General features: G+C 44.3%; 1 protein-coding gene and 1 pseudogene across 1 annotated transcript; both read right to left on the bottom strand.

Annotated features, from left to right (window-relative positions):
* Positions 1 to 208: 208 nt before the first annotated feature.
* On the bottom strand, positions 209 to 12,986 carry LOC139555383 (carnitine O-acetyltransferase-like; annotated as a pseudogene).
* Positions 10,994 to 25,970, bottom strand: LOC139554460 (uncharacterized). Its single transcript, XM_071367271.1, has 3 exons — positions 21,636 to 25,970; positions 16,281 to 16,494; positions 10,994 to 13,446 (listed from the first exon to the last, which is right to left on the bottom strand). Exons 1-3 carry the CDS (start codon positions 25,950 to 25,952, stop codon positions 13,427 to 13,429), a joined length of 4,551 nt encoding a protein of 1,516 aa, XP_071223372.1. The 5' UTR covers positions 25,953 to 25,970; the 3' UTR covers positions 10,994 to 13,426.
* Positions 25,971 to 27,537: the final 1,567 nt, after the last annotated feature.

Raw genomic sequence — 27,537 nt, 5'->3', positions numbered from 1 at the left:
ACATAAAAAAGTATTTGGTTGTAATTGTAATTTTGCAATATTTTATAGGAGCGCCTTAAAGGGGCAGTGTTGTAGGCTTGAATATGCAAATAATAATGCATTTTATTTTGTAAAGTGATTCCTTGCATCGTACAATGATGTAAAAATAGTGTTATAGAGCACTCTTTAACTCACCGGAGCTTCCTCTCCCACTTGTCCAAAGGACATGTCAAGCCCTGAGTATGATTCTCACCGAGATAGTGGGGTCGTCAAAGGCAAGCACAAACTTGAGCATTTGATTGGTGGGAGAGCGGATGTAGTCTGTGCGGCCCCCTCGAAACATCCTTTGGGAGGCGATATCACAGGAGGCACAGACCTCATTGTGAACTCTGATGGAGAGAAGGAGAAAGGGAGAGCAGGGGTGCGTTCAGTTTGCTTCAACGTTTGCTACGTTCCGTGACGCTTTGAACTGAATGACCCGTTTCCCCAAAACAGTGCACAACAATCTTTGACTACCTTTGAGGTATGCTTGCTCCCATTTGGTGAGTGTGCTGAGGTATGGCCTTATCAATATGGGTGTGACCATCTGAAATTGCAAAACTCGTCCAGCACACCATATAGCTACTTCCCTTTGGGACCACCATAATCACAACGTTTTTAAACCGGATGTTCAGTACAGTACCGTTTCAGTTGAATTCAATGTTGCACAACGTTCTGTCGTACTGAACGCAATTCAGATATTGGATATGGACACAATAATTGCTGCTAATCACAATTCATTTACAGAAAAGTTTTGATTTGAAAATGCAGATATTCCACATTTTCAGAAAGTTGGCTGCCAAGAACATATATTGTCTCATTTATTTACTATGAGAATATAATGCTTCTTGTATGAACATTTACTAGCACGTCTATGAAAATCAGTACCACAAAAGTGTGAAAACAACATCAACTGCACACATATGATCCTTATTATTGCATACAGTATCCTGGTTTGAGGCTGAATGCCCTTTGTAAGTGATTCCCATGAGCACACTTGTAGTAGGCCAGCTGCAGTGCCACCTGGACGAAGGAGATGGGACTCAGGTTGTGCCGTTTAGGCAACTCCTTCCCAAACCTCTGAAAGTTGAAGCACCGGATATCCAGGTCGTTGATCAGTCTTGGGGGAAAAGTATGGTCAAAATTAAAATGACAAATTAAAATTCCATGAATAAAGCGTCAATGTGGGAGTGCTGATCTAGGATCTGTTTTTGCCTTGTAGATTATAATGAATGGCCATGATCCAAAATCTGCTTTCTTGCTCTGAGACACTTCATGTATACGGGCCCAGGTTGGCTGTTCAATTCAAATTATAAAGATGAATCTTCACTCTAATGGGATACAAATGTATCGACAGTTGTCAGTTTGGCCACAGGATGGCAGCACATGGTCTGAACCCAGGATAACACAGCCAGCTCAGGATCACAAACAATTACTTCAAATAGAATAAGGAGGTTAGGGGGCCCTAAAGCCAACCAGAGCCGTCTTACGCCTCTGACCGTGTTTTGTAAAGGTTAAACCAACACTGAGGGCAGATAATCGTGTTTACACGCCTCCATTTGCTTTGGTCCGTGTAACTTTCATTTCAGCTCAGAGCCGTGTTGAATTTCATAGCAAAGCAAACGTCGACTGCACAGAGGCTGAGTGTTTCCTTGTCATTGTCATTGTAGTATCACCTAGTACACCAATGCACTCGACAGTGTTAGTACTGTAGTCTGTGTGGAACCAGTCAGTATGCGCACCATATAAATAAACAACCGCATATTTAGGTTCAATAAAGCCTATATGATATGTAACAACACAGGAGTGAGGAAATAATGCATGATAATAATTGCATAGGGTATGCAAACTCACATATCACGGTTTTGCTTGGCATGCTCGATATCTCTGTTCATCTCACAGTCAATGTTGAAGTAAAGCTTCTTGGGCATCTGAAGTGGGATCAAAGGGGTTTTATGTGGGTCAGGTTTCTTACTGAAGAGAGAAGACCAAGGATGAATGTTAATTGGAATTGTGTGTGTGTGTTTGTGAGTGTTTTTTATTGTTTGACTCATTGTTTCTCTTCTGATAAGCCTCAACTACACGTTTTTTTGCAATCTTGAGAAACTGAGGTGAATACCGTATGTAAATGAGCAAGTGATGCAGCAGAAGTAAATGAGACCTTCCCCTGTGTTATCGGACCAGTTTTGTAGAATGTGATCCAGAAGAGTAGCTATTGGTGGACCTTCAGCCGTGGCCTGCTCATACAGAAGCCCCCATGAGCCATCCTCACCCACCACAAACTAGGAGAGAGGGAGGAATAGTGGAAGAGAAAGATAATGAATTAATTTACCAACAACTGTTGCTCAGTCCATGAACTTCATTGCTGTTTGATTGGTTTTATTTCAGTGTCATCCACCATTTGGTGCCAAGCCCATAAGGGCTAACAAGACACAATTTATAAAGTGCTTCTGCGAAATGTGATCTATGATTGGTTGGTCATTCGGTTAATTGCACTGCTCCACTCACCTGCAGTGTTTTGTCAAACCAACGATTGCCGCTGTTCAAGTGTGTCCCGCCCCCACGCAGGATTTGAGCTGCCATGCGACTGGAGTGCCTGTCAGTCAAGGTCAAAGTAACATAGAACTGCATGACTAATTCATCTCATAATCCAAAAACACATCAGTCAGACGTAACCAATGAAGTGCTCAACAAGTCCCTGGTGTGTCAAATGTAAATGAGCAAAAATAATTCATACTGTACAGCAAATACAAAAATAGTAACAAAGGATGGGTGAAATAACAATAATTTGGTTGTATAAATAATTGAGAAGAGGAAATGGAGAGAAAATACATAACAATAATAATTAGGAGGGTGCTTACATTTGTTCTATTTCATACATGTATGAAAGTGTGTATTATACATGTGAATTGGAAATAATTGTTTGGCATGTCCCACTCCCCCAGAGACACCCTCGGAGAGTTACTGGCGGCGACGCTGGAGAAATTAGGGAAAAGGGAAAGGGGGATACCTAGTCAGTTGTACAACTGAATGCATTCAACTGAAATGTGTCTTCCGCATTTAACCCAACCCCTGTGAATCAGAGAGGTGCGGGGGGCTGCCTTAATCGACATTCACGTCTTCATTGGATGGGGAACAGTGGGTTAACTGCCTTGCTTAGGGGCAGAACGACAGATTTTTACCTTGCCTGCTCGGGGATTTGATCCAGCAACCTATCGGTTACTGGCCCAACACTCTTAACCAATAGAGAAGAACATGGCTCATACCTATCATCTGAGACCCTCATGACTGGAGAGTCCAGACACAAGGTGAAAAGTCCCTTCTCAATCGCTCGCACTGACTTGTTCAATTTATATGTGTAAGAAAAAGAGGGAGAGCATGAAAGAAAGGTTAAGAGGTGAAGCACTGAGCAAACAATCGCCCTAAGTCCTTACTGAAGGTAATAAAAAATGACTTTTCGGACTTCAGAGACCTAGTATTTGAAAACAGTGTCGTGCCTCTGCATTACACACCCTGGATGTTAGAGACGATTTGGACATATTTGTACAAAAGACAGAACATACAGAGCTCCATGTACATTTGTGTAAATATATTAAATATGAATGTATATGATGAAATATTAGGTACGTACCTTTATGATTTATATTTACCTGATTGAGATGTATTCATTTGTTGTTAGTGTAACTTAGTTTTTTGCCCCCCCTCTTGCCCATTCATTGTACTGCGTTAAGTGTGTTAGGATAAAGGCAGGAAGTTGGGCCTTCGGGGGGAGGAGTCCTTGCTAGACGTGGGAGCGGTATAGTTTTTTGACCATACAGACATACAAACAGGTCATATTATGTATTTTCCATATCAAGTAATCTATGATTTAAGTTGATTGGAGAATCATTTTTTGTTAGATATAAGAAGAATAAACCTTTTTGTTGCACCATATCCCTGGATCTCATTGAATGTTTTGGCCGTTTGAAAACTTTGAGTGTGGACTGTATGCGTACGAAACAACCCCGCTTCAAGCTTGGGCAGTGGCTATGGTAAAGAGGAAAGGAAGCCACTACACTGGACGTCCCATACTTTAGGTATTTTTATGGGTATGTATAGTATAATGCTGTGTTCTATCATCTGTCTACCTTTGAGCAGGCGGCTGCAGGCCTGGCCGCAGGTCTGGCGGTGCTTACTGGTCAGGATGCTCATGGGCTCCTTGTCCGTCTTCCAGGACTCAGCCCTGATTCACAGGAGCTGGGCATGGATCTGGCTCTCTGTCATCCGGGAGCCGTCACTGTTGTACACGTCCAGCTGAAAGCACTTGGGGAGCAGAATAGAGAATTGAATTGTGATACGGAAAAGCCATTCCATGCTTTTGTCACTTCAAGATTAGATTACAGGAATTACCTACTTTCCGCCTACCCAAATATGGCACTAGGCTTTAATAAACTTCAGTTAGTGCAGATTACAGCTGCAAGAATCTTGACTAGAACCCCAAAATTCCAGTACATTGCTCAAGTGCTAGCCTCTGGCTTCCTGTAAAGGTTAGGGCTGATTTCAAGGTTTTACTTTTAACCTACAAAGCATATGGATATTCTTGGTACCATTTGAAGGGAAAAGCTTTGAAGTTTGTGAAAATGTGAAAAGAATGTAGGAGAATATAATACAATAGATCTGGTAAAAGATAATACAAAGAAAAAAAGAAAGGAAAAAATGTATTTTTTTTTACCATCATCTTTCAAATGGAATAGAAAGGCCATCATCTATTATTCCAGCCCGGCTGCAATTTAGATGTTGGCTACTAGATGGCAGCAGTGTATGTGCAACATTTTAGACTGATCCAAGGAACCATTGCATTTCTGTTCAAACTTTTGTATTAGGACTGCCCAAATGTGCAGTCCTAGTTGGTTTATTAATAACTTTTCATGTTCAAAACTGTGCACTCTCCTTAAACAATAGCATGGTATTCTTTAACTGTACTAGCTACTGTAACTTAGACAGTGGAGTTAGATTAACAAGAATTGAAGCTTTCTGCAAATATCATATATGTCTATGTCCTAGGAATTTTCTTGTTACTTACATCCTCATGCTAATCACATTAGTCTAAGATAGCTCAACTTCCTGCAGGGGACCCACCGATCCTGAAGAAGTTTTAACCAACAATGCAGTTAAGAAAATAGAGAAAAAAAGTAAGAAATAAAAGTAAGAAATAATTAAAGAGCAGCAGTAAAATAACAATAGCGAGGCTATATACAGGGGGTCCGGTACCGAGTTGACGTGCAGGGGCATTGGTTAGTTGAGGTAATATGTACATGTAGGTAGAGCTACTAAAGTGATTGTGCATAGATAATAGCAGAGAGTAGCAACAGTGTAGGGGGGGAAATGCAAATAGTCTTGGTAGCCATTTGATTAGATGTTCAGGAGTCTTATGGCTTGTGGGTAGTAGCTGTTTAGAAGCATCTTGGACCTAGACTTGGTGCTCCGGTACCGCTTGCCATGCGGTAGCAGAGAAAATAGTCTATGACTGGGGTGGCTGGAGTCTTTGACAATTTTTAGGGCCTTCCTCTGACACCGTCTGGTAAAGAGGTCCTGGATGGCAGGAAGCTTGGCTCCGGTGATGTACTGGGCCGAACGCACTACCCTCTATAGTGCCTTGCAGTTGGAGGCCAAGCCGTTGCCATACCAGGCAGTGATGCAACCCGTCAGGATGCTCTCGGTGGTGCAGCTGTAGAACCTTTCAAGGATCTGAGGACCCATGCCAAATCTCTTCAGTCTCCTGAGGGGGAATAGGTTTTGTCATGCCCTCTTCACGACTGTCCTGGTGTGCTTCGACTATGTTAGTTGGTTGGTGATGTGGACGCCAAAGAACTTGAAGCTTTCAACCTGCTCCACTACAGCCCCGTCGATGAGAATAGGGAAGTGCTCGGTGCTCCTTTTCCTGTGGTCCACAATAATCTCCTTTGTCTTGATCACGTTGAGGGAGAGGTTGTTGTCCTTGCACCACACGGTCAGGTCTCTCATCGGCAAACTTAATGATGGTGTTGGAGTCGTGCCTGGCCGTGCAGTCATGAGTGAACAGGGAGTACAGGAGGGGACTGAGCACGCAGCCCTGAGGGGCCCCCGTGTTGAAGATCAGTGTGGCGGGTGTGTTGTTACCTACCCTTACCACTTGAAGGTGGCCCATCAGGAAGTCCAGGATCCAATTGCAGAGGGAAGTGTTTAGTCCCAGGGACCTTAGTGATGAGCTTTGAGAGCACTATGGTATTGAACGCTGAGCTGTAGTCAATGAATAGCAATCTCACATTTTCAAGGCACAAGGCAAGATCCAAATGCAGACACAGGAGGTAGATTGTTGGAGTCTTACAATGTTTATTAATCCAAAGGGGTAGGCAAGAGAATGGTCGTGGACAGGCAAAAAGGTCAAAACCAGATCAGAGTCCAGGAGGTACAGAATGGCAGACAGGCTCATGGTCAAGGCAGGCAGAATGGTCAGGCAGGTGGGTATAAAGTCCAGAAACAGGCAAGGGTCAAAACCGGGAGAACTAGAAAAAAGAGAATGCTAAAAGCAGGAGAACGGGAAAGACGTTGTTTGACTTGGAAACATACAAGACGAACTGGTACAGAGAGACAGGAAACACAGGGGAAAATAAGCGACACTTGGAAGGGGTGGAGACAATCACAAGGACAGGTGAAACAGATCAGGGCATGACACACATTGGTGTTCCTTTTGTCCAGGTGTGAAAGGGCAGTGTGGAGTGTAATAGAGATTGCATCATCTGTGGATCTGTTGGGGCGGTATGCAAATTGGAGTGGGTCTAGGGTTTCTGGGATAATGGTGTTAATGTGAGCCATGACCAGCCTTTCAAAGCACGTCATGGATATAGACGCGAGTGCTACGGGTCAGTAGTCATTTAAGCAGGTTACCTTAGTGTTCTTGGGCACAGGGACTATGGTGGTCTGCTTGAAACATGTTGATATTACAGACTCAGACAGGGAGAGGTTGAAAATGTCAGTGAAGACACTTGCCAGTTGGTCAGCGCATGCTCGGAGCACACATCCTGGTATTCTGTCTGGCCCTGCGGCCTTGTGAATGTTGACCTGTTTAAAGGTCTCACATCGGCTGTGGAGAGCGCGATCATACAGTCGTCCGGAACAGCTGATGTTCTCATGCATGTTTCAGTGTTACTTGACTCGAAGCGAGCATAGAAGTTATTTAGCTCGTCTGGTAGGCTCGTGTCACTGTGCAGCTCTTGGCTGTGCTTCCCTTTTGTAGTCTGTAATAGTTTGCAAGCCCTGCCACATCCGACGAGCGTCGGAGCCGGTGTAGTACGATTCGATCTTAGTCCTGTATTGATTATTTTTCTGTTTGATTGTTCGTCAGAGGGCATAGTGGGATTTCTTGTAAGCATCCGGGTGAGTCCCGCTCCTTGAAAGCAGCAGCTCTACCCTTTAGTAATCCATGGCTTCTGGTTGGGGTATGTACGTACAGTCACTGTGGGGACGACGTCATCGATGCACTTGTTGATGAAGCCAGTGACTGATGTGGTGTACTCCTCAATGCCATCGGAAGAATCCCAGAACATATTCCAGTCTGTGTTAGCAAAACAGTCCTGTAGTTTAGCATCTGCTTCATCTGACCGAGTCACTGGTGCTTCCTGCTTGAATTTTTGCTTGTAAGCAGGAATCAGGAGGATAGAATTATGGTCAGATTTGCCAAATGGAGGGCGAGGGAGAGCTTTACACGTTTCTGTGTGTGAAGTAAAGGTGGTCTAGAGTTTTTTTTCCATCTGGTTGCACATTTAACATGCTGATAGAAATGAGGTAAAACTGATTTATGTTTCCCTGCATTCAAGTCCCCGGCCACTAGGAGCATCGCCTCTGGATGAGCGTTTCCCTGTTTTCTTATGGCTGTATACAGCTCATTGAGTGCGGTCTTAGTGCCAGCATCGGGCTGTGGTGGTATGTAGAAGGCTACAGAAAAATACAGATGAAAACGCTCTAGGTAGATAGTGTGGTCTACAGCTTATCATGCGATACTCTACCTCAGGCGAGCAAAACCTCGAGACTTCTTTAGATATCGTGCACCAGCTGTTGTTTACAAATATACATAGCCCGCCACTCCTTGTCTTTCTAGAGGCTGCTGTTCTGTCCTGCCAATAGAAGGTATAACCCACCAGCTGTATGTTATTAATGTCGTCGTTCAGCCACGACTCTGTGAAACATAAGATATTACAGTTTATAATGTCCCGCTGGTAAGATATATGTGCTTTTAGTTCATCCCATTTATTTTCCAGCGATTGTACGTTGACTACCAGTACGGATGGGAAAGGCAGATTAGCCACTAGTCGCCTGATCCTCACAAGGCACCTCGATCTCCTTCAACACAATCTCTGTCTCTTTCTCCTGCGAGCGACGGGGATGAGCGACGGCCGACACTCACACACGCTGGCCCCTCCAGTCTGAGAAGTCCCACTTAGGCATGGAGATGGCTGGGTTAGAATGCATGGGCAGGGGCTGTCTGCTCTCCAGGTACGCCCACTGCACCCAGCAGTCAGATATCTACAATAGAGGACAGAGAAGAGAACAACAGCAAAACAACCATCAATCATGCAGGACAGTCCATAAAGGAGGGCAGCTGTGGAAAGGCAATTTGAGCCATAGAGTTAACTTGAAATTAGCATCATGCATTGTGTGTACTATAAGGTGTCATCCAAAACTGATATTTTCTTGTCTCAGTCTAGTTACGTGAAAATCAGTCGGTTACAAATTGTGCACAATTTCCCACATTGTTTGCATACCCAAATGTTTAAGTGTCTAGCTCGTCTCTCCAGTCCCTCTTGAAGTTGCGGACCGAGTCCCCCCTCTCCACAAAACTTTTGGATCTTCTTGCGGGTGTGGACCAGCTCTTTTTCAGGTATCAGGGGCTCCAGTGCTCGTAGGTAGCCCTGCAGAGTCTGGGCCAGCGGGGGCACCGGTTGGGAGGGCACTGAGGAGTAAAAGCATCACTCCTGGCTGGATCCAGACATAACCTACATGCATGTCCAGATAAACAATGATGAGTTGATATGTGGTTTGAACATTTATGTTATTTGGGGTCACCTAGGGCTATTACTTTAATAAATGGGGAAACTCCATTTGATTCGCATTAATGTCCATTCTGTACGTTACCCGTACCTTTTCAATGGGCCGCTTGGTGCATTCTGGGTACACTCCTTCAAGGAGTCAATTGAATGCTAGCTTAAAAACCCAACATTTGCATGAATTACTTGAACAAGAAGCACAACATTACAAATCGTTTCCCGAGATGTGAGATAATAAACTTCTCTGTGATATCGTAGATCTTTGAAATCGTGGCATTATGAACTTTAAAGGAAAATAGGCAGGTTTCTCGACTACTGCTGCGTTCACAACATCTCATAATTTAAATATCAGCATAAGACTGAGGAAAATCCACTTGATCCCACTTTAGGGAAACTGGTCGATCATCTCCGTGCTCTGAGTTTCACACTTGCGCCTCTGACATCATTTGTAAAAATAAAAAAAAACAGCAGGATCTTCAGTAGTTGTTTTTTTATGGTAAGAAAATAATTCAAATTGTTGATCCAAAATTGATTCTGTTCATCTTCCTTTTGATTTAGAAAGTGAAAGGAACTCTGGATTATACAGTGCATTCGGAAAATATTTAGATCCGTTGACTTTTCCCACATTTTGTTACGTTACAGCCTTACTCTAAAATTGAATCAATAAAAAAAATCCTCAATCTACACACAATACCCCATAATGACAAAGCGAAAACAGGTTTTTCGATTTTTTTGCAAGGTTATTAAAAATCGGATTACAAATCTATTCATGTTGCGACAGAATTGCCTGAAATGCTTTGGCCGTGAAGTCCTGCAGATCCAATAACCTTTAAGCTGCATTCACAAAGATATCCAATTTCTCCGACTTCTTATTCGTTTGGCGCATACAGTTTATTACCTGCGCAATGAAGCTAAACAATCCACCCTAGTTAAAAAAAAGTCCTATAGGATTAGTGATTTCTCCAATAGAATTCTATAGGATTCTCACAATCCTATAGGATTTTGTGTCACCTCTATCAGAATAATTTTGGTATCCTATTGGACTAATGTTTTCCAATTGGAAATGAAAAGTATTCCTATTGGATCCTGTAAGATTCTCGCAGTCCTATAGGATTTTGTGTCACCTGTATCGAATCCTATTGGAATTCTATTATACTGCTTTTTTCCCCGATTGGAGATAAAAAATAATTATATCGGACCCTATATGAGTCTTGCAATCCTATAGGATTTTGTATCACCTCTATAAGAATCCTATTGGACTTCTTTTTTTCCTAAACACTGCACTAGATGACTGACAGGGGGTGCTGTGTTGAAGCCACCGTGCCTCCATCTGGGCCCTCCACCACCATTGTAAAAAATATTTTGGAAGCTATAGAAATGCACTTATTAATGTCTACATTTGTTTTTGACACGTTTATTATTTTACGGACAACTCAGTGCATACTTCTAAATTATATTATGAGAGCTAAACAAAAAAATGTAAGAAAAATATTAAAACATTTTCCTTAAAGTAGAATTTTTGAAAGTACTAACGTTACTGTCCGTACTACAACACACAAAATACTTAAATACATCTAATTTTGTCATTTAAACATTTAATTGAAATAGCGTAGAATTCTATTCATTCCTGTGGATTACTTATTTTCTGAGGAGTGTCAATAAGGCTGACCGGTGTCTTCAAAGCCTGTCATTGGTCAGTACATAGCAACAGTAATCCAGGATTTATATACATCATTGGTTTGGACAGCCAGACTGTAACCTCTGTGCTGTGATTGTAAATCATTGCATCGATGCAGCCACGTTTGTGCACTAGAAGTCCCACCATGACATGATAATATCACATACTCTCTAAATATCCTTGAAACATAAACGTATGCATAGTCACGTCTACACAACCCATCATGACACTTCAATTGGTTTCAAATCATTTATTTTATGTTTTTCTCTCATGAAGCCAGCTTCTTCGACCACAATAAAAAACAGAATAAATCCAAGTATTAAAATTGCACACTTGGGAGCATAAATCAGATATACCATAAATCCGATATTCTTAATTTAGATTATTTTTCATCTAAAATTGAGATTACAGCATCCCATGGAGCCATTATAACGTTTGTGCCCTTATTTGGGATGTCGGTGATTCCTCACAAAACCAGGATGAAAAAATACCATGATTTGGGAGATTTTCACAACATTTAATCCATAGAATGCTTCTTTGGAGGAAGGATGGTTGACATATATTTTACATTTGTGTTTAAAAGCAGAATTGAGAAATACTTCATCGAAGTTGTCCTATTTATTACATTTTGGCCTTACCCAGGCCTCCTTTAAGACGCCATAATGTTTCATATGTAGGTGCTACAAAAACCTGTGTCTTATAAATCTTTTCCACTTACTTTGAAACATGAGTGGTATTTTGATTTCAATAACAATTTTCTTACATGAATGAATGAATATAATATAAACAAGAATATAGAATATAGAAAAGAATATTGGGCAAATCTTTCAACATATTGTACATCCTGCAAATCACCAGCAGTGGGCAACCATTTTGAATCAATTTTCACATTCACTCTGTTCTTAATGCTTACAAATTGGATAATAACTCTAAAAGTAGCAGAGAACTTTGATATGTCCATAGAGTATATATATTACGTTCAACAATATATAGAAAAAATTGCTAAATCAAAAAATATACTTATTTTTCAGTATTCATAAATTAATGCAAGAAAATTGTTATTGAAAACAAAATACTACTCATATTACAGAGCAAGCGGTAAAGCTTCATATGACACCAATGTTTGCTTTGTAGCACCTACAGAAAAACATAATGGAGTCTTAAAAGAGACCTGTGTAAGATCAACATTTCATAAATATGCCAACTTTGATGAATTATTTCTCAATTATGCTTTTAGATACAAATGCCAAATATATGTCACCAACCCTTCCTCCAAAGGACCCTTCTATGGATTAAATGTTGTAAACATCCCTTAAATCCTGTTTTCACCCACATCACCCATGTGCTGTAGTCTCACATAATAACACCAGAGACACAAACATAATACCTTTTCCATTCAAAACTATGCAGTCAAATTAGTACAGATACAGTAGATATACTACTCTTTTTCATTCTACCACATTAATTCCACTAAAGGGCAAACAGTGAAACATAAAAAAAAATATTATAATAATGTGTATTGGTGATTATTCCATAATGTATCATCAGTATTTTCAATAATCTGCATTAAGGCTAGCTGAAATCCATTTTGTGGTTCAAACAGAAACAGTAATTGAACAAAAGAGAATTGTCATGATGTTACATATAGCCATGGTTTGCCAGAAACTACATATGAGGGGTGTTCACAAGGCTCAAAATTCATCTTGGACTTGTAGATGACCTGTTCTTATATAATCTGTATGAGCAAATCCAGCAGGCACAGGGACCAGATGATATACTGTTAGCATCATTGAGGATGCGTCCAAAATGACATTCTAATCCCGTTATAGTGCACTACTTTTGTCCAGAGCCCTATCGGGAATAGAGTGTCATTTGGAATGCACAGTGAATCGTTACAGTGCTGATGCAGAGTTTATATACAGTAGAGACGTTGTGTTGTTGAACTAAGCTAACTAAAACTAAACTGACCGGACCCTTTTTACCATACATTGTAATCCACTAACTTGCATAGACATGTGATCATCACCCCATAGTACACACCTGATAGTAAAAATACAACCAGTGTATATAGTAAAACTTATAGGCTACAATATGTACCATGTTTTCATATTGTCTTTACACTTTTACACTGAAATAGAGGAGTTGAGGCTCCACCATTCTGTCACGTGTGCTCCCTCTTCAGCCTCTTGGTCACCAGGCTGCTCGTTATGGCGCACACCTGTCACCATTGTTACGCGCACCTGCGCATCATCAGACACACCTGGACTCCATCACTTCCCTGATTACATTCCCTATATGTCACTGCCGTTGGTTCCTTCCCAAGGCGTTATTGTTTCTGTTTCAGTTTCTTGTCTGTGCGTTGTTCGTGTTTCATGGTTTGTATTATGTTGCATATATTTATTAAAACACTCACTCCCTGAATTTGCTTCCTGACTCTCAGCGCACATCGTTACATATTCATCTCACAAACTACATAAAACGGTTATTTTTTATTCAAAACCAATAGTCCCTGATCCTATGTAAAATAAAACATTGTACATCAAAAAAGATTACAAACATTAAATGAATCATTTCAAAGAAACAAAATACAGGAAAACAAAAGTCATATTGCAAGATAAAATCTAATCTTAACCACATTACTTGAGCAATTTGGCGAGCCGACTGATGTCTACCGATGGCAAGACTCATCTGTAAAATAGAGAGATAAAGAGGAGTTATGAGACACAATTCAGACTGGACAACCACATTTCATGACTGGACAACCACATTTCATGACTGGACAACCACATTTCATGACTGGACAACCACATTTCATGACTGGACAACCACATTTCATGACTGGACAACCACATTTCAGACTGGACAACCACATTTCATGACTGGACAACCACATTTCATGACTGGACAACCACATTTCATGACTGGACAACCATAATTCAGACAGGACAACCACATTTCATGACTGAGGGGTGTATTCACTAGAAACCAAACGGATGCAGACGGGCGAAAACTGAGAGGGACTAACCTAGACTTGTCCAATAAGAAACGCTTGGTTTCGTTGCAGAATGTTTTGCAATGGTTTGCACAGGTATTCAGCTACACTATAAATGCAAAAGTATGTGGACACACCTTCAAATGACTGGATTCGAGCTATTATAGCAACACCCGTTGCTGACAGGTGTATAAAATCGAGCACACAGCCATGCAATCTCCATAGACAAATATTGGCCATAGAATGGCCTTACTGAAGAGCTCAGTGACTTTCAACATGGCACAGTTTTCCAACAAGTCACTTCGTCAAATTTCTGCCCTGCTAGAGCTGCCCTGGTCAACTGTAAATGCTTTTATTGTGAAGTGGAAATGTCTGGGAGCAACAACGGCTCAGCCGCGAAGTACTAGCAGCTCCGTCTCATCGGTCACTCCACCTTCTCGGGAGCCCCACTTACCTCCTTTGGAACGCTTCAATGGAGAGCCGAGCACCTGTCGGGCGTTCCTAGATCAGTGTGTCCTCGTCTTCAAGCTTCAGCCCTCCTCCTTCCCCTCAGATCGCTCCAAGATAGCCTACCTCATCACGCTGATGACCGGGAGGGCTCTCACCTGGGCTACTGCCGTGTGGGAACAAGCGTAGAGTGCTTGGAATCCCACCTCGTGCTTGGTGACGGCACTCAACTGGGGTATAGGGAAACAGGTCTGAGAGGCGCAGCGGTCCCAGCCGAACCCTGGGGGGGCCCTGATAATTGGATGTTTGTGCCTGACGCTGTCCGCTCTGCGGTCCTGGAGTGGGCCCATTCCTCCAGGCTTGCCTGCCACCGGGGGTCCCATCGGACCCTGGCCTTCGTGCGACAACGCTTTTGGTGGCCAACGATGGTTCCGGATGTCGCCGCGTTTGTATATGCCTGTACAGCCTGTGCTCAAAACGGCGCTTCTCGGCAAGCGCCGGCTGGTCTTCTGCAACCACTGCCTGCCCCTCACCGATCCTGGTCCCACATATCCCTGGATTTCGTCATGGGTCTTCCCCCGTCTGAGGGCAACACTGCCATCCTGACTGTGGTTGACCGGTTTTCCAAGGTCGCTCACTACATCACTCTCCCTAAACTACCCTCGGCCAAGGAGACGGCCCAGTTCATGGTGCAGCACCTCTTCTGGATCCATGGACTGCCCGCGGACATGGTCTCCGACTGGGGGCCTCAGTTCTTGTCCCGGTTCTGGAAGGTGTTCTGTGCCCTCTTGGAGATTTCCCATCTTCAAGATTATTAGCCCCTCTGCTGTTAATCTTCTGTTGCCCAGTACTCTTCGTATACATCCCACCTTTCATGTGTCCAGAGTCAAACCTATGTCTCACAGCCCTTTGTCTCCTGTGTTCTCTGTTTGTCTGTTGCCAGTTCGTCTTGTTTGTCAAGTCAACCAGCGTTTTTTCTCAGCTCCTGTTCTTTCCAGTCTCTCCTTTTTCTCGCCCTCCTGGTTTTGACCCTTGCCTGTCCTGACTCTGAGCCCGCCTGCCTGACCACTCTGCCTGCCCCTGACGCTGAGCCTGCCTGCTGACCTGTACCTTTGCCCCACTTCTGGATTGTTGACCTCTGCCTACCCTGACCCTGAGCCTGCCTGCCGTCCGGTACTGTTGCCCCACCTCTGGTTGACTGACCCCTACCTTGACCTGTCTATTGCCTGCCCCTGTTGGAATATTAAACCATTGTCAATTCGACGTGTCTGCATCTTACCTTGATTCCTGATACGTCTTTTCGTCAGGAGCAACGTCTTTTCGTCAGGAGCTTCATGAAATGGGTATCAATGGCTGAGCAGCCACACACAAGCCTAAGATCACCATGTGCAATTCCAAGCGTTGGCTGGAGTGGTGTAGAGCTTGCAGTCATTAGACTGGAGCATGGGAAACACGCTCTCTGGAGTGATCATGCTTCACTATCTGGCAGTCCGATGGATACATCTGGGTTTGGCAGATGCCAGATGAACGCTACCTGACCCAATGCATAGTGCCAACTGTAAAGTTTGGTGGAGGAAAAATAATGGTTTGGGGCCGATTTTCACGGTTCGGGCTAGGCCCCTTAATTCCAGTGAATGGTCATTTTAACGCTACAGCATACAATGACATTCTAGACGATTCTGTGCTTCTAACTTTGTGGCAAGAGTTTGGGGAAGGCTCTTTCCTGTTTCAACATGACAATGCCCCTGTGCATAAAGCAAGGTTCATACAAAAATGCTGAGATCGGTGTGGCAGAACTTGATTGGCTTGCACAGGGCCCTGACCTCAACCCCATCGAAAACCTTTGGAATGAATTGGAACGCCGTCTGCGAGCCAGGCCTAATCATTCAACGTCAGTGCCCGACCGCACTAACGCTCTTGTGGCTAAATGGAAGCAAGTCCCTGCAGCAATGTTCCAACATCTAGTGAAAAGCCTACCCAGAAGAGTGGAGGCTGTTATAGCAGCAAAGGGGGGACCAACTCCATATTAATGCCCATACTTTTGGTCATGTAGTGTATTTGTAAGGAAGTGACATATACTGACCCACTCTCAGCACTCTCAGGCCAGCCGCTGCCCCCACATTCCTGCTGCTCCTGGACACAAGCACTCCTCTCTCCTCCTCCTCTTCCTCCTGCACCTCCTCCTCCCTCCCTTTTTCCTGACCAAGTAAGGGGTAGTGGGTGGAGTCAAACATGGAGGTCTCTGATGGGTACTCACACACCTGCTCCAGCTGGGTCTCGTCGAAGCACACCTTCCCCTGGAGGGGGCAAACAAGACAGACACAGGAGAGAGGCTTAGTACAGTGCACACAAATGAGCCACACCCTTACAGACAGCCTGACCACATTGCAGTGTTATAATAATAAGGATGGACATGCTTCAAGAACAATAACCTTTACTTTCAGTGTTGCCCTTATTTCAATTGAAAGGGAGATGGTGAAGGCACCCATAAAAACGACATAATTAGGTTGTACTGAGTCGGACCCTCCCTGCCAAAAATGTGTGTAACCTACAGTTTGTTTACTTAGCAAGGACACTGCGTTTTGGTTAGGTCAGGGTGTGACTAGGGTGGGTACGCTAGTTTTGTATGTCTAGGGTTTTTGTATGTCTAGGGCTTTTGTATGTCTAGGGGTGTTGTATGTCTAGGGGTTTTGTATGTCTATGTTGGCCTGATATGGTTCCCAATCAGAGACAGCTGTTTATCGATGTCTCTGATTGGGGATCATATTTAGGTAGCCATTTTCCTCGTTTGTATTGTGGGATCTTGTCTACATTGAGTTGCCTGAGTGCATACCAGTAGCTTCACGTTTCGTTTGTTCTTTATTTGTTTTGGTGAGTTTCGATTTATTAAAAATATGTGGAACTCTACTCACGCTGCGCCTTGGTCTCATCTTTACGAAGATCGTGACACCTGGACCCAACAGGAAGTAAAACCTGGCTCCTGGGATGTATGTGTAGGTCGTTATAGTACATTATATTATAGGTCGGTGTAGTACATTTATATTCACAACAGACTGACTGCCCACACACTCCTGATAATAAACTGGTGTGAGAGAAGTTAGACGAATGAAGCTCAGGCCCAGGAGGCTAATCCCTTACTGAACTGATTAACCCAGGCTAACACAGCAAGGGAGAACATGGAGGACAGACAGAGAACCAGAGAGAGAGAATGAGGAAGAAAGGAGGCGCACTGTGTCAATCGCTGCTCCCAAGTGGCACACAGTCTAAGGCACTGCATCTCAGTGCACTACAGTCCCTGGTTCGAATCCAGGCTGTATCACATCCGGCCGTGATTGGGAGTCCCATAGGGCGGCGCACAATTGGCCCAGCGTTGTCTGGGTTTGGCCGGGGTAGGCCGTCATTGTAAATAAGAATTTGTTCTTAACTGACTTGCCTAGTTAAATAAAGGTTAAATAAAAATAAAATAGTCACACCGGGAACCTTTACGAATACTCGAAAAATGTCTTACACAGGATGTGGGGCAGCCACTGTCGACGAGAATGGTACCTTGGTCTAGTTTGAGAGAAATAGATGTGCCAAGGGAGCCTAGGGATTGAAGAGGGTGGAGAGAAAAGATCTGACCGAGGATGAGGAGGAGAGCATAAGTCACCCCCCTCTGTGAGATGATGCTGTTGCTCGGAGGAGCTGACGGCAAACAGTCTCAAGGACAGCAACGTGAGCAACAGGTGGCCAGGAATCACCAATAGGCTACGGAAGAGTTACGGCAGGACGACTATAGTAAAGGAGATCTGTGCTTAACAGCTAGGAGGAGTACATTACACGATTTGGTGCCGAACAGATACCAAAGAAACGATTCTTGGGGTTTTTCTCATTACTCAGTGTGGACTGAGTGGGTGAGATTCATTCAGGTGAATGATCCAAATAATCATCCAAATATATCCACACAATTAGGTTTGGATATCTTTGGATGATTTCGGTCAGAGTATGTCCATTCAGTTACAGAGGGTGATACTTTGTCATAATCCACATTCTGTATCATAGTCGATTAATAAACAACCCTGCATAATTTATTCACTCAAAACCAGTGTCTTTAGGGGAGATCGGGGTATGATGAGCCGTTTTTTACATTCAGCGTCACTACGTCAAGGGAAATATGGTATTCTTTCTAACAAAGATATCTATATATTTCAGGATGTTTTGTATCCCTGGAAATAATCTGAATTAATGTAAACATAACAGTTTTGAAAACATAGCTTGTCCAAATAAAGTGGTCTCTTGAGCATAGTGACAGGTAAGTTGAGCAGCCTTGAGGTAAGTGGGTGATGGTGCTGGTAGGTCAAAGTTTAATGAATGAAATGGGGGAGTGGTATATTGTATATCCTAAATGTATACCTACATTCAGATATAGATCTCTCTGTTCAATATCACTTATCCTCCCATTTCTTGACCACTTGTCTGGGACAGGGATGTTGTTTCGATGTGCCAATTTGTAGGCAAGTTCTCTGCATTTGAGGCTACTAAGCCCATGAAATTGGTTCGCAAGATTCTTGATATGTTTATCATCTCAGACTCCATGTCATCAGATAAGACCTTGTGTGCCTCTGCTACTCTATCATAGCCTCTCTTTCGAACAGGTACATTTCTTTTTTTGTCAATGTACCTCTTCAGTGTCATTCAGTAAAATGTTTTCATCCCTTGCTGCTGCTCGAATTGACTTTTTCCCTTCTCTCAATTCCATGTGTGAACTCTCAAGAACCTCAAGGAGGGGCTACACCCCTGCTTGTTTACGTTTGTAAACATGGGGCATGATGATGTCTGCTCTGTCACAATACAAATGCACTATCTTTAGTTCATATGCATGATACATGGCAAAAATACTATGCATAAAACTGGCAAAATGTAATCATCATTTGAATGGGGCTTGGTGGCCATTGGCTCAACTTACCCCAGCGTTTCCCAAACTCTGTCCTGGGGACAACAGGGGTGCACGTTTTGTTTTTTTCCCCTAGCACTACACAGCTGATTCAAATAATGAACTCATCATCAAGCTTTGATTAATTGAATCAGATTTGTAGGGGTAAAACCAAAACATGAACCCCTTTGGGTCCAGAGGACTGAGTTTGGGAAACCCTGACTTACCCCATGGCCATTGGCTCAACTTATCCCAAGGCAAACATTTTGACGACTATATATTAGCCCACACAGCTAGGAGGCACTTTCATGCTAGGGTTAGGACCTCATATTGTAGCTTAGAAAGACCCCAACGGATGTATAAAACAATCTTAAAACTCTAACATTTGGTTTAGATACAAGCCTCATGAAACCTACAACACAATATATTCATTTGAGTTTGTGAAAATCTTTTAATTTTTTTTTAACTAACTTGCTTACCACATGTTCCATGTGGTTTCTTCCTTCATAGACTCCATGAAATGATGACCTCTTCCTAAATATTTGGTCACGTGATTAATCTTGTGTATGGTTTCTTAGAAACAAGGGGTGGCTCAACTAACTGCTTGGCTCAACTTACCCCACTCTCCCCTATATTTGCTATTCCTCTGTCTCTATCATTCAGAGGAAGTGAGCAGGCCTGAAAGAGGAAATGAGAGCTAATATCCAGTGAATGCATGCAAAATGTCACCCGTTTCTCTGTAAAGTGCACTCGTTTTGACCAGGGACTCAGACAGGCAGTGTCAGCTAGGGAATCACAAAGTGGTTGAGTTTCCCCACACTACACTGTTTAATCCCACCCTCCTCTTTCACTGACAAATGAGAGGCTGTTCCTCCTCAGTCGCACCAAAATTGGGCTTGATGACCCCATTTGAAAAAGTATCAATTGGAAATTAGGTTACAGTAGGACAGCATCAATAGTCAATGTTGCAAATACTACCCAATAAACATGGCGAGAGCTTCCTCAACTATAGTGCCATTGCTAAATGAACAAGTTAGTTATTTTTCATTTGAGGTGTTATCACTCATTCCCATATTTCAACAAGCCTTGAAAGGATGGCATTGGCATTGCGAGACTATTCATTTCGTTCCTACCCTGCAAATGCTGCTATATGCCAATAGGTCAACGTCTGCCAAAATTCCAATGCAGCAAAACAAACTCAGCAGAAACAGGAAAATACAAAGGAAGACTTGTCGGGAAGGCGAACAACGGCAGACTCATTGAAAGACAGGATCTGGCAGAGGAAGTAACCTGCAATATAATGGTGTGACGCAGTTCGGGAACTGGGTAGCATCTTACATTATGGACAGAAAACGAAAGGAAACAAGATGCTGATAGGCAAAGTACAATAGCAACGTGCTTTATACTAAAGGTCATGCTGTCTGAGTGAAGTACAGTACATAAACCATACACAATAAGTATACTGTATATAGTAATTGCTCTAGATATGCACATTCTGGTCTAACTTACTATATAAACAGACTGTACCAGGCTCATCCCACTCTAAAGCTCTTGCTCTATTTGAGTGGGGAGACTGCCAGCCTTGTCTTTAGTTCTGCCCTGATGAGCCACTTTGTTATGCGGGCGTCCTAATTACAGTACTCTAAAAGGCTCTTCTGTGTCTGAAATGGTACCCGGAAGCATCCTGTCTCCAACAGGCTATGGGTCCAAAATGTTTTCATCGAAAAGGGGACGCAATGTTAAAAAGATTTTTGAAAACTTTTGTGAGATAACTCGTCTTTTCTATATGAAACAGAAAGAAGTGATGACTGATTCACAACCCACACACCTCGTCTCTGCAAAACCTCCGGTCAGACAGACCGAAAGAGATACGGGGGAGGAGGAAGGGTGGCTCTAGTTGTCGGTGTGATTTCCTCTCTACCCCTCCTGGCCCCAAGTGTTACATGAAGGCTAATTTGAAAGTGACTGGTAATTCTATACATTACGGTTAACCCTAACAAATGATTTCTAAAGGGTTTATAATTAGTCTACTAGTAAATGAGACCACACAGCCACTGCTACTAGCAGGCTACTTTACACCTGGGAATCATGATGTCGTGCTTGATAAGGCTTTAACAGGCTTAGCTCAGTCGACGTGCTCTAACTCCTCAGTTCAACCAAACAGGATGTTCTAATGCTAGCGAAAGGGGATTCTACATGATAGTGGGGGGGGGGGGGGGGGGGGGGCATTCTGGGGACTGGTGATAAAAAGGTTCAAATGGAAGCAAGTAGGGAAGAGGTGATGTTTTCTGACAGTCACCGTCATGAGTGTGACAACTCAAAACACTATCATCGATCTTATCCCATAACATACTGATAGTCTATTCTATTTCTGCTATTTCTTTCTTTCTTTTTTTACCAATTGGGTCTTTATTAAACACAACCTTAGATGATGGGATCCATGATCGCCACTACAAGATGCGATACATCATCAATGCAATTTGTAGTGCACGGGCTGCAATATGCCAAAAGGCAGTCTACACTCACCCCTTTGGGAGATGCTTTGGAAGTCTTGGCCAGGCAGGACTTGTCCAGGTTCTGATACCCACCGATCACTTCGATCTCCTCCGCGGTGGGGTACCTCTTCTTGCCTCTCTCTACTTCCTCGGTTAGGACAGGCATCTGGGACTGGGCAGACGTATTGGCCAGGGGTCCCGAGGATACTGAAACTGCTTCCACGGCTGCCCCTCCAACAGGCTTCCTGGGGGTGATGGTGATGGTGGTGCCCCTCTTGACCTGCTGGCCTCCAGAGAGGCTTCTGATGGTGAAATGGGTCGGAGAAGGGGAAGGGGAGGGAGAGACGGAGGGGGACTGGGATGGCGAAGCTGATGGGGGGGTTGGGACTCCCTGGTCTGGGTGTAATGAGTTCTCAGGAGAGGGGGTCAGGAGAGATCTGGAGTTGATGGTAATGGATCGGGCCTGTTTGGGTTGGTTGGACTGGGCCTGCTTGGGTTGAGGCCTTTCAGAGTGCAGTTGCAGATTGGACTGAGATTTTCTGGGACTTAGGATTGTTTGCTGGTCCTTTTGCCTCGGATGCGTCTGCTGGGGTTCCTTATTAGGCTGGTTGCGTGATATTCTAGGGCTTTGCTGAGCTTTAGACTCTTTATCTTTCAAATTATTATTTTGTCCAAGAGACGGCCGTGCTGCGTTGTCGTCATGTGATAGTCTCTGTACTTCCTGTTGTTCTCGCAACTGAAGCTGTTCCACCTGACGCTGTGCAGTCTGAAGTCCGGACGTCTCATGGCTGGAAGAGGCTTTATTCCCAGATGCCCCACCACCACCCCACAGCTGCTTCTGTATCAGCCTCCCAACTGATCTCTCTGGACTGCATGGCTCCTGTTGTTCTGCGGATATGTGGGACTGTACCTTCGGAGTGTGTGATGGGATAGGCCTATCCACGGTCCTGTCACTCATGCACACCGCCGTCCTGGACCCCGGCGTTTTCAAGTTATAGATCCGGCTCATCTCAGCAAGAGAGGGAGGGTGAAGCAGAGAGGGGGAGAGCGAGTCTAAGGGCGCGGGAGAGTGTGAAGGAGGCAGATAATGCAGCCTGTACTCTTCCTCCGAGAGTTTATCCTCTCCTTCTTCTCCTCTACCTCCTCTGCCTCCGCTGTTCTGTTTCCTCTGCCGACCCCTGTCGCACCCTAACTCCGCTAGTACATGTTTGGTTGGATCTTCCCCTCTCTCAGTCGTGTGAGAGCTGAACAAGGCTACTTCACAGGCTGCGATGGAGATCCCCCCGGTTTCTTTCTCTCCTTTGACAGCTTGCGAGAACAAGAGAGGAACAGGAAGCTGGGAGACGGCTTTCGACACGCTCACTTCCTGTGTGACGTCAAACTGAGTGGATGTTGTCTGCGGTGCAGAGCCTTCCTGTCTCTGTCTCTCTCGCTTAATTTCGTTCCCTATCTCTCCTTCCTCACACCAGTCTGAACTTGAAGCTTTTCTAGTCCTTCTAGTCCCAGCCTTTTCTGTCCCCTCAGTCGCATCTCCATAATCCCCCGTCGTTGCCACTCCCTCCATGTTCCTCCGCCTCTCCTTCTCTCTCTGTTGGATTTTCTCTCGCAAGGATTCGATGCGAGACAAGGGCTTGCCAATCCTCCAACTGTCCTTCCCCTCCACACCTTTCCCTCCCTCTCCTTCGCAGCTCTGGTCGTATTCGCTTTGGAGGCTTGCCTCCCCCACACCATAGAACACTGTTCTGGGTATGTGTATCTCAAGTGGCATTGGAGGGATTCCAACTGAGGCAACGCACTTTGGAGACTTAGGACACTTAGGGGTCACTTCCTGAACTGACTTTTTGGGATAAACATGACTGCGCACGTGTGCGCCAGGTGGATGTGTGATGTCCTTGCTTACCTCACCTGGCTCCCTATAAGCTTTGCTCCCTCTCTCAGTCTCTGTGTCCTCCCTCATCACGCTTTTGCTATCCTGCATCGAGGTTTGGGTCCCTTTGTGATTGTCACGTTCATTCCCTTTCCCCCCCACACTCTCTATCTTGTTGATAAGATCCTCTGTGTGCTGTGACAGTGGTGACTGGGTTGAATGGTGCCCCGTTGCTCCTTGACTACTATGCCAGTCTGTTCCTTTATGTGCCACAGTGCTGAGCAAGGTTGATGAGCACTCTGTAAAAGCTGACATGTGTTTGTAATGACTATCGACCGACTGAGGAGGACTGGCTCTGTCTACGGAGAGGGTGATCACACAGTTTTGCTGAGTTGTCTCAACTGAAATTGTGCAGTCCCTTACCTCTGATACCCTCGTCATGTCCCTAGAATCTAATCCTCTCCTAAAGTCTGACCCCCTTCTCTCCCGCACTTGAGGTTCTGCCTGTCTTCCACCCACCCCCTCTCTCTCTTTGCTCCTCGCCCTGTCCATCCCTCTCTCACTTTCTTCTCTCGTTTGCCTTACCTCTCTTTCCACTGCTCTCTCTCGCCCATCATGTTTGATGGGCACTCTTCGCGCAAATGAGGCCTCTGTGTTTTTAACTGAGGCCATTGTAAACCCTACCTCCCCATACATATTCTCTGTTAGTTCCTCTGTCCCCTTGTTACTAAAATCTAACTCCACTCCTGTTACTCTCTCGAGCCAACGGTCAATCTCTTTTCCGGCGTTACTTTCCAAAGCAGGCTGTCTCTCATGCTGTCCCCCTACCGCCCTGTCTGCTTTTATGCATCCCTCTCTATGCTTCCCTGCCCGCTTTTTATCTGAAAGACAGGTCCAGCACCCCTGCTTGCCTCCTCTCTCTGACCATTCCCCCTCCACTACATCTCCCCTTCCTGCCACCCTCCTGTCTGAATATGTCCTCTCCACCACCTTCCTATCATGGTTCCCCTCATCCTGTATGCCGTTCTCCTTTGCGCATATCACACGGTCAGAGAAACTGAATGACCGCTTGGGCACACCCCTGAATCCTGCATGTTTCTCCTCCCCTCTCCTGTCTCCATCATCGTCCTCATCCAGACAAAACGTTTCTCTGTCCCTGCCAGGCCGGATGAAACACTCTGAGCTTTTAGACCGGGACGGGGGTTTTGGATGTTCTCTGAATTTCTTTGTATGCTCCCCAAATTTACTCAGCAGCTCACTCACCCGAACTCCTCTCTCGTTGTGGATACTGTCATCTGTGTCACCATATCTCCTATCCTCTTTTTCTGAAGAAGCAACTTGTGTCCGTGGTCGGTCTTTCTCCCTCAAGTTTTCCCTCTCTTTATCTTTCATCATCAACCATGCCACCTCTCTCTCCAGCTGCCGCTCACAGTCCTTCCCTCCATCTTTATTGCACTTTGCATCTCTCCCTCTTTCTCCATCTCCTTCCCTGCCTGTCCCTTTTAGACCTACACTTCTTGAGTCCTCAGTGCCAGCTAAGGGTTTAATGATCAATATTTCTGATGCTCGGATCTCTGTGACACTCCCTCCACCAGCCAGAAACTCCTTGAGGTCCATCGTTACATCTCTATTTTCCTGCTCCTCTTCCATCACCTCCCGCTCCCTCTCTGACTCTCTCCTTCTACCTCTCCTTTCATCACTTCCCTTTCTGTCCTGTTCAATAATGATGATGTTGTCTGCTCTGATGGTACGAAGGCCTGGGACTAGTGGATAGGGGTACTTGGGTGTTCCCTCCTCCCTCTCCTTCTCTTTTCTCCCCCTCGGGCAATCCATTTCCCTGTCCCTCACAGTATCCCGGCTCGCCTCTCTCCCGGCACTTCTGTCCCTTTCTCTGCCCCCACTCCATTCCCTGTATCGCTTTATTTGTATTTCTATATCTCTTCCCTTCCCAGACTCTCCATCATGACCTTTGACGTGGCCTCTTTCTTTCTCCTTTTCCCTCTCTCTCCCTACTTCTATTTCCTCCTCATTCCCTTTCTCGTGGCCCATTTCCCCAGCCCTCTCTGCTTCTCTTCCCCTCCTCCATCCGCCATGTGTGCGAATGAATGAGTTTTGTCCAACAGGGATGATGGTCTCCTTTAACACCAGACTCTGCGGTTTAGCCTCTTCATCCAGCCAAGGCCCTGTGATGTCTGGGCTGAGTGGTGGTTCACTTTCCAGCTGCACTAGTGTAGAGCTGTCCAGGTCACTCGCAGGATCAGAGGAGGACCTGCCCTCCTTGACTTGGAGGGGGCCCTCCCTCTCCTTGTCCCCGAAACTCTCCTGTTTCATTCTCCTCCTCTGGATGATCCCTCGCTTCCAGGCAGGCATGCTGGCGAGTTTGTCCTCCTCCTCTTTTTCTCTCTTCTCTCGCTCCTCCTCCTCCCTCCTCTTTCGCTCCAGCAGGAGTTGTTTCCATTCCGGTAAAGAGGAGACAGACATAACAGAGAAGAGGTCTTGTTTTTGGCAAGTTGCCTAATCTTCCTTTCTTTTAACGCTCTGGCAACAGGTCTGCCAAAAAGGACACATATATAATAAACATATGTTGTGATTTAAATTGTATAGCATATTCCCTTTCAAACGGATCATAGAGAACTGGAGAAAAATGTGTGCTTCACTTTGCTTTCAAATCAGAATAGACTTTTTATTGAAATGTTGCCTATTAATAGGCCTGCTTTGTACTTTCTATGACATCATGAGTAGAGGCTACGTAGCCTATTTACTGGATGACATTTTACACAGGCGTCATCCTCCCCTGATGGTTACTTTCTCTATTCATAAAACATCCCATCGACGGATAGTTTAGTACTGTCGTTTTAGAATAACATGCAAACTTTGCCTCTGGTCTGCACGCAGCTATACATTTGCAAGCCAAGCGTTCACCACAATTACACACTCCTCGTTTTTAGGCGTGCACGCAAAGAATGTTCAAAAACCATTTTCCAAACTTACCAAATCCTTGGTATTCCGCAGTAATGCTTTATATCCCTCTCTGTGTTGGCTTGAGAGTAGTCATCTTCTGAACGACGGGCGACTGTGCGCCACCCGTTGTTCTTAATGCGTTCAAAGCACCAAGATTGGTCTCTAGCCAAAGCTTTCCGATATACTTGATTAATCGATGTTGTCAAAAAGTCAGGATTAATAATGTTCATATAGCTCGATTATCTAATGACGACTACACTGTGAATTAGAGCATATCAATTTAAAACACCTCCATTGGTAGTAAATGTTCCCCAACTGCAGTGCTGTCCGACTACTGTAATCCACTAATTACATTTCATTCCATCAGGGGAGTTAGTGGCACACACCATAATGGCCGACCTAAGAAGAGGCGTTTAAAGAAGACTCCCGTCTGCCGGTCACCCCCTCATCCCTCCGTCCCTCTAATTGGAAGAGAGAGAGAGAGAGAGGAAAGAAGGAGAGAAGGGGATCACCTCAGCCAGAACATGAGGGTTGAGATGATGCAAATTATCCGAGGTGTTATGAAAAGCTTCAACCTGTCTTCCCTGGTGGAATCCCAAATCAAAAAATGTGTGATTTTTTTTCCAATAGAATCCTATCAGATTCTCACAATCCTATAGGATTTGTGTCACCTCTATCAGAATCCTATTGGTATCCTATTGGACAACTTTTTTCCTATTTGAAATGGAAAGTAATGATATTGGGTCCTATAGGGTTCTCGCAGTCCTATAGGATGTTCTGTCACCTCTATCATAATCCTATTGGAATTCTATTGGATTACATGTTTTCCTATTGGGAATCAAAAGTAATCCTATTGGACCCTATATAATTTTGGCAATCCTCTAGGATTTTGTATTACCTCTATCAGAATCCTATTGGAATCCTATTGGATAATCAAAAGTAATCTGATTGGAACCAATAGGTTTTTGATAAATCTTGTAGGATTTTGTCACCCCAATCAGAATCCTATTAGAACATATTTTTCTATAACAAACCCATAAAATTATACACTGAACAAAAATATAAATGCAACAGTAAAAGTACTGGTCCCACCTCCACATCCGGC

This window comes from Salvelinus alpinus, chromosome 26 (assembly GCF_045679555.1).
Source record: "Salvelinus alpinus chromosome 26, SLU_Salpinus.1, whole genome shotgun sequence".
Classification (NCBI taxonomy): domain Eukaryota; kingdom Metazoa; phylum Chordata; class Actinopteri; order Salmoniformes; family Salmonidae; genus Salvelinus; species Salvelinus alpinus.
Note: the sequence above shows the minus strand (reverse complement) of the source record. Positions and strands in the feature narration are given on the sequence as shown.

Excerpts from the sequence above, each read along its gene's own strand:
- LOC139554460 (XM_071367271.1), bottom strand. The coding sequence starts at position 25,952 with ATGTCTGTCTCCTCTTTACCGGAATGGAAACAACTCCTGCTGGAGCGA. Across the intron at positions 16,495-21,635 it reads CCAAAGCATCTCCCAAAGGG|GGGAAGGTGTGCTTCGACGA; the intron begins GTGAGTGTAGAC and ends TGCCCCCTCCAG. Across the intron at positions 13,447-16,280 it reads CCTGAGAGTGCTGAGAGTGG|ATGAGTCTTGCCATCGGTAG; the intron begins GTCAGTATATGT and ends TCTATTTTACAG.